The 11,030-nt window shown below is 33.6% G+C and overlaps 2 protein-coding genes across 2 annotated transcripts; one reads left to right on the forward strand and one right to left on the reverse strand.

Moving 5' to 3' along the window:
* The first annotated feature begins 48 nt into the window (after positions 1 to 48).
* Positions 49 to 8,090, forward strand: LOC140050107 (uncharacterized). Its single transcript, XM_072095144.1, has 20 exons — positions 49 to 167; positions 590 to 727; positions 901 to 948; positions 1,101 to 1,247; positions 1,556 to 1,630; positions 1,737 to 1,816; positions 2,205 to 2,324; positions 2,482 to 2,573; positions 2,684 to 2,714; positions 3,048 to 3,147; positions 3,468 to 3,605; positions 4,098 to 4,214; positions 4,746 to 4,850; positions 4,943 to 5,035; positions 5,276 to 5,372; positions 5,924 to 6,069; positions 6,302 to 6,463; positions 6,748 to 6,954; positions 7,193 to 7,343; positions 7,476 to 8,090. Exons 1-20 carry the CDS (start codon positions 165 to 167, stop codon positions 7,553 to 7,555), a joined length of 2,130 nt encoding a protein of 709 aa, XP_071951245.1. The 5' UTR covers positions 49 to 164; the 3' UTR covers positions 7,556 to 8,090.
* A 292-nt stretch (positions 8,091 to 8,382) lies between these two features.
* LOC140050110 (small ribosomal subunit protein eS1-like) lies at positions 8,383 to 11,026 on the reverse strand. The gene is made up of 6 exons (XM_072095146.1): positions 10,917 to 11,026; positions 10,214 to 10,317; positions 9,831 to 10,018; positions 9,175 to 9,383; positions 8,884 to 8,993; positions 8,383 to 8,612 (listed from the first exon to the last, which is right to left on the reverse strand). Exons 1-6 carry the CDS (start codon positions 10,976 to 10,978, stop codon positions 8,485 to 8,487), a joined length of 801 nt encoding a protein of 266 aa, XP_071951247.1. The 5' UTR covers positions 10,979 to 11,026; the 3' UTR covers positions 8,383 to 8,484.
* Positions 11,027 to 11,030: the final 4 nt, after the last annotated feature.

The following is an 11,030-nucleotide window of genomic DNA, read 5'->3' on the forward strand; positions in this document are numbered from 1 at the left end:
TCCAAAGACTTGCCGCCGTGACGTAATAGTTGCCTAGCTGACTGTAAACTGACGGAATCTACAACGTTGATGGTTTCTAGTAACTCCGCTGAAAAACACTATAATTTTCGCATTTAATATATATAATAACTTCAAAGTCAAGTTTTGTTCTGTAGATAAATATCATGGTAACCATAAATTTGTATTGTATGGTTATAATGTACAATTTAGATAGGTTTGCTACCCTTGTTTTGGGATCACCTAAATTTTGTAGTAGTAGTAGTAGTAGGTAGGCCAACTGATGATGACTGTTGTTGTAGTCTCCTATTAAAAAAGCAGGATTTTAGGCCTAGGCCCCTGGGCCCTCTAGTGGTTAGGAATAGTAGGGTCCAGGGATGATAATTAACATTCAGGTAGCCTAGAAGACACCTAGGTTCATCCCAGACCTTTTCCAAGTCTAGTAGTTTTGACATCCAGGATAATTAATAAACCTTTGAGTTTGAGTCTTACACTTTATTAAGATGGTGGTCAAATACAGTAACTTTCTAGCCAAAGCCCTACTTGAAACTATATTCACTATTTTTGTTGGTTTTATTTTATTTATTTTCAGTCTAAAGCAGTTGGAGTTAAAGTTGTTGCAAGGTGCCGGCCATTTACAGACACAGAAAATGGAAAAGGAGCAACAAGAATCATCAAGATGAGTGGTGACAAGACAACAGTACAAAGTCCACAGGGAGGATCTGGACAGGTACAGCAGAAGTAGTATTAAAGACATTGTGTACAGTAGACCTAGTTACTGTGTAAATTGGGTCTGTCTGATAGACCAACTGACAGAAATATTTTTGTGTCATTGAATCTCCAAATGCTGTCAAACATATTGTATTGTAGTTTGAAATTAAAATTTAATTTTTACTTTTGCAGGAAAATACATTTGCACTGAGCTCAAGTTATTTCTGGGATGCTAAATCAGTAAGTAAAGTAGTAAACACACACATTTAAGGTTCTGGGTTCTCATACTAACTCTAGCTCAATACCCACATTTTTTTCATAGCTAAAACTGTATTATTACCATAAATAATAATAAATTAAAATAATTTTATGTTATTCCTTCATTTTCGTAGATTCAGATTTATAAAGAAGAATGTGAACCATTGTTAAAAGAAGCGCTTTCAGGATACAACGTAACGATCATCGCATCCGGTCAGACCGGTAGCGGCAAAACTCACCTCTTGTCGGGAACAGATGATGACCCTGGAATGGTGCCGATGGTATATTATTGTTCCCTCAAGATTCAAGAAATTTTATTTGTCCACTTTAAAATGGAAATTTGTTTTGCTTGGAATAATCAAATCAAATTTCAAAAGACAATGTTAAAATACTATTTATAGGCCTATGTTAAAATACTGTTTAAAAACTATTAGAAAACGCCATAGGCCCTGTTAAATGCGCACCCAAAATTACAATTTACAAAACAGTATTCTACACCACAGACTTAATCCAAACACAATGGATGGATGTGTAATATTATAGCAGTATGTAGATAAATACAGTAGGTATTCATTTTTTTTTATTTCAGTTGATAAGAAGTCTTTTCAAGCATTTAAACTCGGATTCTAAGAAAGATAGTTTTGTGACAGCTTCATTTCTAGAGGTAAAGTTGTTATAAAATACATTATTATTTTTATTTTCGGTTACACTTTACTGTATTCTGTAATGTTACTATTATTTCAATCTAAATGTCCAAAACATCTTTACAGATTATGGATGAAAACATGACTGACCTTTTGAATCCTCATGGCAATGAGATGAAAATAAGACAACATCCACAAGTTGGAATGTAAGTTACTTTACACCATTAGTAACCAATAATTGTAATTACGTAAACCCATTGGCCTCTGTTCGAGGTTTTACGGTAACCTTTTTAAAAAATTCAACTATTTATGTGTGGATGTACTACCTACCTACTGTAACATGATGCAGGGTTAGGAAGTCCATACACATTTTTTTGAGATTTTTTAGAGGTCTGACACTAAAGCTCTGTGTGCATTATCAAACTATTTTGTCAAAAAAAAGTGTGATGTGCCCATATAATGGTAGTGATATATCCAAGTGGTATAACATCATCATGTCCATATATGGGCACATCAGTCACATAAAGTTTGATGGTGTAGACAGAGCTTAAGACAAAGAAATTTACATTAATATTATTTCCTTTTTCTTTACAGATTTGTTGATGGTTTGTCTGAAATAGTTGCTACAAGTAGTGATGAGCTGACAGAGTTGTACAATCAAGGAAACAAAGCTAGAAAGATGGGCACATCAGATATCAGAGCTCATCGACAAAGGTGAAGAAATAGAAAATGTTTAGTGTTTAATATAGGCCTACATTTAATTTGCAGTTTTTAATATTAAAGAATGCCCCATGATAATGTTGGCCGATTTCTTATCATTGCACCATAAATCTATCTTATAAAAAAATTGTAAATGATAATTAATCTTCAGAGCTCATGGTTTCTTCACTATCACCGTAGAACAACGTGAAGAGAATAGCACGCATTGTTTGAGAAGCAAGATTTTATTTGTTGATCTCGCTGGTAAGTTTTAAGTTTGCAATGAAACAATATAGAATTCACAATATTCAACTTTACAAACTATTTGTTTTTTACTACTATTATATTTATTTAAATTGTTTTTTAATTTTTAGGCTCTGAGGGTGTACAAAGCAAGGACTTAAGGTATTCATTCATTCATCTTTTTATTTCTGAATACCATGATTACATAATCCATAACTAATAAAGAAGTTTAATCAAAGAAATCATTGTGCAGTCAACATAAAAGAAAAGTTAAGGTTGTACAGGATAACAGACAGAATATGTAGAAGTCAACACAAGGCATTCCACTATAATGACCAATTTCGGTGCAACATTTACATGAAGCAACAACAAAAATCGCTTTATAATAGATTTACAGTATTAACCAAGTTAAAAATTAAAGGCTACAAAATCAGTTAATATAAAGTAGGTTTTTTTTTAGGCTTTGAAAATTAATTTTATGTTTTATCCCTCTAGCCTCAGTGCTTTGAACAGAGTTATAACAACACTCGGTGACCCACGAAAGAAGGGAGGTCATGTGCCCTACAGAGACTCCAAAATGACAAGACTCTTACAGGTGAATAACAGAACACATTCATTCCAATGTGTTAACTTTTTTTTTTCAATTCAATTCTAAAGACATTTATTTATGTCTATAGACAAATAGTAAAAATAAAACATGACAAATTGAGATGTAAAATGATGGGACTCAGAATTTACTTGAATTCTTTGCTTTAAATCTCTGTCTACACTATCAAACTAGTTAAATGATAAAAAAAAGTGTGATGTGTCCATATATGGTAGTGATATGACATCATCATGTCCATTTTTTGTCACATAAAGTTTGATAGTGTAGACAGAGCTTCAGTATATAAATCTCAATTTATGGTTTTTCAGGATTCACTGGGTGGAAATGCCAAAACATTGTTGTTTGCCGTTGTATCCCCTGCTGACACAAACTACAATGAAACAATTGCCACGCTTCAAATGGCTCAAACAAGTCACAACATCTCCAACAATGCAAAGAAGAATGCTGTAAGTTAAACTGGATTTAAAATCAACATATAGGTTGTCAGAAATCATTGTAAAAGGGAAGAGGTTTGTTGTAAATGAAGGGGGTTGCTTACAAGGTGTTACTGAATCATAATATCCAAGGTTTACAAATGGGTACCTGGTAAGGTCAAGACACAACTGTACGCTGATTACTAGCTGCATTATGGGAGCATGTTTCCATACGTGTTTGATCAAAAAATTACCAGTGTGATAATACAGTATATACAGCGCTTAGAGGTTTCACAGCATAAAGCCTTGTCTACACTATCAAACTTTATGTGTCAAAAAAGTTTGATGTGCCTATATATGGTAGTGCTATGCTTAAATATGGTAGTGATATGACATCATCATGTCCATATATGGGCACATCACATTTTTTTGACACATAATGTTTGATAGTGTAGACAGAGCTTTAGGTGCTTTATAAATCAAACTTTTGCATCACAGTCAAATTTTACTCCTTTATTTCTGAAGGATGACAGCACAAAAATGCTTAATGAGCTGCGAGATGAAATATCCCGTCTGAGAGAGAAGTTGGCCACCAGTAATTTGAATGAAGCCGGAAGCAAAGAAGATGTTACAAGGATGCAGGTACGATTTGGGGTGCAGCCTACCCGATTCTTAGTGCTGTATCTCCACACATGTCAATATTTATCCATGGAAGGTTAGGTTAAGAGTTAGCGTCTATGATACAGGCCTCGCAAAAATTTCCTATGAGAATGAAATTTAGACAGTACAGGGGTGTGGAGTTTAAGATCTCGAGTGTTAGAGTTTAAGATGAATACTTGAATCAAAGCTGGAAGCAAATAATCTAGTTTATGAAAGGAAATCTACTAATAATTTCAATAACATGGAGGCAAATGCCTTTTTGGAATCAGCTAGATGATTGCAAATAAAATATCAAATTTGTTGTATTCTGCTCAGTTTCAAAAACAAAGTACAAACAAAATCTCTAAGGAATGTACCAACTCCTATCTCTCTCTCTCCGACATGCTTTCCACGATTTGTTTCCATACTTTTCTGTTTTGTGCAGGATGGTTTGTTATTTTGTTAAAGTTCAACTCCTTTAACAAATCATAACATGTGATAATAAACACAATCAATTTCTTTTTCCTCGTTTAGGAACTTATCAAAGACCTGCAGATAGCAAAGAAGCAAACATGGGAAGAAAAAGAAAGGTTGTCCATACAATACGAAGATGACAGGAAAGTGAACCTTGCAAATAAGGTAGTCATTCTTTTAATACCTTTCGTAATCAAAGGCAGATTATGTCTGAAAAAAACCAAAGGTTTCCAATAATGTATTATTTAATTTTGTAGGGTATCTTGCAATATGTGATGGGAGACAGCATGAGGAAAGGGAATAATGAAGTCCAAGAAAAACTGCTTCTTATGCAGAAGGAAAAAGACCAGGTATTATTCAATTTTAAGTTGATTTGATTTAAAAGAAGGTTCACACAATTACATTTCATTTTCATTTCCCTGAAACATTGCTTGTTCCAGTGCCTCCTGTGAAATGCATTGCGATTCAAATAAAATCACAGCCCTTGGTTTAGGCTAGAAAATTAGTTACTACAATCCGAGAATGATTTTGCTCACTATTGTTTTTACTGAATGTAATACTAAATATGGAAACTGTATGATATATTTTAGTTACAGGAAGAATACAAAGAAAAACGGAAGCTGGTGGATACTATGAAAGAAAACCTGCAGATTAAGATTGTAGATTACACTAAAATAGCAGAGAAAGGTAAGGCACATGTAATGCAATGCATCACATCATAATAGTACAACTTTGCAAGTAACAACTTGGGACCTATAGCCCTATCTACACTATCAAACTAGTTTGACAAACAAATTGTGATGTGCCCAAATATGGTAGTGATATGACATCATCGTGACCATTATGGGCACATCACATTTTTGTTACATAACGTTTGATAGTGTACGCAGAGCTTTGATGAACACCTAATGTGTTGTTAGTCACTACAGTAAAAATACCAAAATGAATGGCTATGCAAGGGTACTCACCTGAAGCAGCTGCGAAATGGCAGTTGATTCAATCTAAGAGAGAATGACATAACTGTGCTATGAAATTAAACGATAAAGCATGTCCTAAAACTGCTACATTCTCTTAAGCTCTGTCTACATTATCAAACAAAAAATGTAATGTGCCCATACATGGACATGATGATGTCATATCACTACCATATTTTAGCATATCACTACCATATTTGGGCACATCACCCTTTATTTTGATAGTAGTAAAAGTACAAAATGATTATTTCTTCACATTTTTAGACAACAAAGGAAATGAGGCAGAAACCAAAGCTAAAGTTAGCGCAATCCATGAACTTAAGGAAAAAATCAAGAAAGAAAGTGAAGTGGTGAAAGATGTAAAGAAAAGGCTAAAAGAACTGCAAGACAAACAAAAGAGAGAGAAAGAAGTAAATACATGAACCATTCTCATAAAAAGAAATAAAAATACAAATATGTTTCTGTTTGTTCACTTGGAAGCTTTCAATTTGCAAAATCCTATGATATTGTGTCATAGGTCACAGCATGACATAACTATTTCCTAGCAGTTACAGGTCATCCAAGACAAGTAGAAAGAACTACATACCAAGCTGTATACAACCATTGGCACTAACTCAAATTATTTTAATTTAATTTTTGTAGGAACTACGAGCCCAAAACAGAGATTTGCAATCAAATCCTAAGATGAGAGCTATGGTAATGGAAGAAGAACGAAAGAGATTGGAAATTGAGAATACCGCCCTCTTGAAAGAAGAACTGGAACGAATGAAGCTAGAAGTGGACCAGCAAAGAGCAGAAATACAAGTAGATGATTATTATGACGTTTACCTCAAATATAAATTTTGTAGAAATAAAGATGCTTACATCTGAAAACCAGAAACTCTCCCAAAACCAGACTTTTTTCGAGGGCCAAAATCTTTTTTACCATTAAAAACACGTTCCGAATACCAGACTTTCTGGAAAACCAGACATATTCAAGCAAAACTCCTTGGCTACTAGCGACTGCTTTGAGAAGTGTAGTATCTTATGATGCAAATATGTCCACCTGTAGAGTGTGTATAAATAACTGAATTCTATTTACTCTTTAGATGAAAGTGGCACAGGGTAAAACATACACCACAGACGAAGCCATGCACCTTGAAATAGATTTGATGAAAGAGCGAGAGGAGAGGAGTGTAGTGGCAAGACAACTTGAGGGCCTAGACCTAGAGAAGAATGTCGTACAACAAGAACTTGATGAGGCTTATCAGAAACATTCAGAAGAACTGGAAATACAACAACTACAACATTTTCAAGTGAGAAAGAAATATTATGCCAAATACTATTATGAATAAACTATTGGAACCACTTATACATTGGCATTATGGTGTCGATATAAGTTAACACTTCATCTTTTAATGATGGAATTCCTACAGAATTCACTTACTACTATCTAATTTTCATTCATTTTAATATTTTTACATCTTCAGCATTGAGAATTCTGTGAAATCCTTGAAACTCTACCAACTTTACGCCAATTTATTTCCCCCTCAGACATTTCGCAACTACCGCGAAGTTTTTGAAGAACAGAAAGCAGCATTGGAACAGCGTTTCCGCGGTCTTTTGGAAGATGCGATTCAAGATGCCGTGTTCCTTTCAACACGAAACTCTGAACTTGTACAGGAAAACCAGGCATTACGCCAAGGTAGGCTAACACAACAAAAATAATTTTTTGGTTACAATTCTATCAGTACCAATAACTGTGGTTACATGTTGCAATTATATCCGTGTAGCAATGGTATAATATATTATTTTTTTAGAAATTTTTTTTTTTTAGAAATTGCTGAGTATAAAGATAAGCTGTCAATCAAAGGTGCTGGGGCAGGGAGTCGACCTGGTTCAGGAATAGCTAAATAAATATCGACTGTATTGAGTGGGAGTGATCGCATTTGAATCAACAAGCCCAATTAAAAATAGACTGAAAGTCATGTAGACACAATTAACGATCATGCAAAAGAATATTAATGGTTTTAAATTATTCTCACTTGATTTGAAACTTGTTGGTCTTCATAGAGGAAATGCATAAAATGTTTTTTTCTATTAATGAATGATAGTACTTAGTATTTGGCAAGTTAGTTTTTTTAAGTAGAAATATATATTTTTAAAGTAATATTCCACACAAAGCACACCATTTCACATGTAATTTGATTCAATGTACAGGATTCAAAATAAATTGATAATTAAAATTTTTCTGTATAAATTAAACTTTGTATATATAGACGCCTTGATATTTATTCATCGATAAGCATTTCAGAAATTATATTTATATCGTATCAAAAGACAAGCCTTCAATTTGTTTATTAATTTCATGTGATATACTAATTAAATTATACAAAATCATTCATTATAAATCATGTATTGAATTAAATCATATTAAAATACTTTATGTAGTAGGGAATTTTTTGTTGTAAGTTTGTTTTGACATTTTTACCTTTTAGTTTAGCATACACATTTTAATTTTTTTTTCTGTTTTCTTGTTTCATACAAACAATATTTTTGGATAGAAATGTTCATTTTGCATTCAATGTTTTTAACACTTGTAGAAATTATTTTTTTCTATCATAAAAATTTAGATATTAAATTATTATAAACAAATTGATTTTTTCTCTGCAGAAATAAAACATTTAATAAAATTGTAGACAAATGAAAGTATATAAAAACGAAATAAAACACGAAACAAAATATATTCTTTGTCAATAGTTTATTTATTCATTCAAACCATTTTGATGTTAAATGGTCATTAACAGTTTGTTATATTTCTTTGTCTGTGCAATGGTGTTATTTCTTTAAACGGCATCCAAGACCGGTGGTTCGTACCCATCTGGTCTTTCTACTCTGGTGCCTGTTTCGTCCGTTGACGATACAGCGGCCTTTGTGCCCGAACCTTCACCGTGCATATCCATGAGACGACCAACTGTAAAATAATCAACAGAATGCTAATTATCATCATATTTTTAAAAACTTCGTTCATTCAATGGCAATAAAACGGATTACATCATTTAATATAACATCTACCTAACCCCTAGCCTGCCTGCCTGCCTGCCTAACCCCCTGGAGTACCTAACCCTTTAGCCTATCTATCCTCCGAGATATCCGCCTAACAACAAACTTAATCCTAAAATAATCTCTTATACAGAGAGTAAATTATTAGTAATTAATAATTTATGATTAAAATGTCTACTCACCGTCAAACTTTGGTTTCCTTAGTACCTTTACTTTTCTTACATAGACATCGTGAAGTGGGTAAATTCCTTGACATGCCTTTTCAATGTCACGGCCAATACTGTCTGGGATACTATTTTTAATAAAAAAAAAAAAAACACAATAATTAAACTTTAGTAAAGATTCACTGGCCAATAGCCATTAAAACCCATGACGGGCATGTAACACTTCGCATTTTGGAAAGTAGTTTTTCACAGAAAAAGCATGCTCATATAAATGATGCAAGAAAGAACAAATTGGAAGCATAGACTTACAGTTTATTGACGACTTCTTTGAGATCATTACTCTGGCATTCCTTTGTCATGACCTCAACCATCTTCTTTCTGATGGCACGTACCTGGGTACTCTGTGCGTACGATGTCTTCTTGATTTGGTTGTCACGCCTCTTGGTGAAACCGATTGAGAACACGCGTAGTGTGTATCCATCAGAGGTCTTCACGTCAACATTGGCTTCGATAAGAGTCTGACCACAAAAAAAGCGTCAAAATTTAGTGCCCTTACTCATGCAAAAAAATACTGTTTTAGATACGATAACTTATGGAAATTATTTTGATTGGCTGAAAAGTTCAGGGGCAGATTGCTATAAGCAGTTTATAAACGGTCTTAGCGCTTAGCCGGCTATAATTTGTGATGTAACAAGTAGTCTTTATTATAGACCATTGCTATACCACGGTCTAACCTGTAAGCAGTCTTTAAAATTAAAGCCTACTCGAAGGAGTCTTAAAAAACAGTCTTAAACCTCTTATTTTGTTGTTTTTTTACATATTATTTATCGTCAATGACAACCAATTGAACAAGTTTTAAGTGTTAAATCAAATAATACAGTGATTTTTTTTTTTTATAATAGGCCTATAATAGATTTTCTTGCGTAGAAATGTACGTACTGTTATGATTGATGGTAAACACATACCTGCCATTTCTTCACCATGGAGCAGCATTTGTCTCTGGTGAGGCTCATGCCATGGAAGTTGGTCAAACAACTCTTTCCTTGAACTTCTTCTACTACCAACTTGAACTTGCGGAAGGCAACTTCATCGTTTTGCAGATCAGCCAAAGAGATCTCAAACACTCGTCCCTTCAGACCATCGGAAGCAATTTCTGAAAATGAATGAAGTATCTTTTATAAAAACATACATGTTCCATTTAGAGTATAAAAAAAAGTTTAAGTTAGTACAATGTAAACAATGTGAAATTGTCAACAGGAAATACATTTAATAAAGAGATTTCAATATGCAAAACAAACAAGTTTTAACTTACAGAACTACACAACGATAAATAATAATATAAACATACTTGTTCCTTGAGTTCTTGTAACAAGTGTCTTGCCAATGTTTCGGATGTTGAACATAGATGGCGCTTTCACATCGTACCATTCTTTTTTTATGAAAGGGTCCAAACTATGCAAACAAAATGTACATCAAGTTATTCCCGGTATTTTGTAATTATCAAATTTAAACGGTTATTTAAGGCCAGTTACAGCAGATTGGAGTTTGTCCACAAAACAAAAGAGACTTACAGCAGGACTTTATTTATGTAAATGTATATTTATTGAATTGTACATTGGCCAAATCGTCCCGCTAATGTAATAACTCTAGGGCTTCTGCTCCCCCTACACTAGCTAGCTAGCCTAGTAAATCCCGTAAATATAGAGTAAGTTAAGGACTGCTGCTGACTGGCCAGGCCCAAGCTAGCCTAGTCTACTCTACTTTAGGCCTAGCTACTACAGTACTAGCTAGCCTAATTATTTTTACGTGTATACTCTCCTTCTTTACTATGAATTAATTAATTAGGGTAACTACAGACGGACTATATCAACTCCTTTCGGTACAACAGTACACAGTACAGTAGCCTATTCGCCTACCCTATCCAATTCGACTTCAGAGAGGACATTTTTATCCAGTATTTATCTTATAAATCAAGAAATCTACACAACTCTTACTCAACATAATAATAAAGTGATAATTTTTATATTAATTTTTATCATTATTTTACATACATTTTCTTTTTGGTACCCTTTTTGCCACCTTTTGTTAAACGTTTATTTTTCCCGACAGCCATGGTGGATCACTGCAGGTTAAAAGAGGAAGTTTCATGGCATGCTGGGAAGATT

The sequence above is a fragment of the Antedon mediterranea genome, chromosome 5 (genome assembly GCF_964355755.1).
Source record: "Antedon mediterranea chromosome 5, ecAntMedi1.1, whole genome shotgun sequence".
NCBI classification, from domain to species: Eukaryota; Metazoa; Echinodermata; class Crinoidea; order Comatulida; family Antedonidae; genus Antedon; species Antedon mediterranea.

What these genes read in the sequence shown, in the direction of transcription:
- LOC140050110 (XM_072095146.1), bottom strand. Translation starts at nt 10,978, where the DNA reads ATGGCTGTCGGGAAAAATAAACGTTTAACAAAAGGTGGCAAAAAGGGT. An exon ending in TACAAGAACTCAAGGAACAA is followed by an intron (nt 10,019 to 10,213) that starts GTATGTTTATAT and finishes ATTCATTTTCAG; the next exon opens with AAATTGCTTCCGATGGTCTG. An exon ending in CCATGGTGAAGAAATGGCAG is followed by an intron (nt 9,384 to 9,830) that starts GTATGTGTTTAC and finishes TTTTGTGGTCAG; the next exon opens with ACTCTTATCGAAGCCAATGT.
- LOC140050107 (XM_072095144.1), top strand. An exon ending in TTTATTTGTTGATCTCGCTG is followed by an intron (nt 2,574 to 2,683) that starts GTAAGTTTTAAG and finishes TTTAATTTTTAG; the next exon opens with GCTCTGAGGGTGTACAAAGC. An exon ending in AACAAAAGAGAGAGAAAGAA is followed by an intron (nt 6,070 to 6,301) that starts GTAAATACATGA and finishes TAATTTTTGTAG; the next exon opens with GAACTACGAGCCCAAAACAG.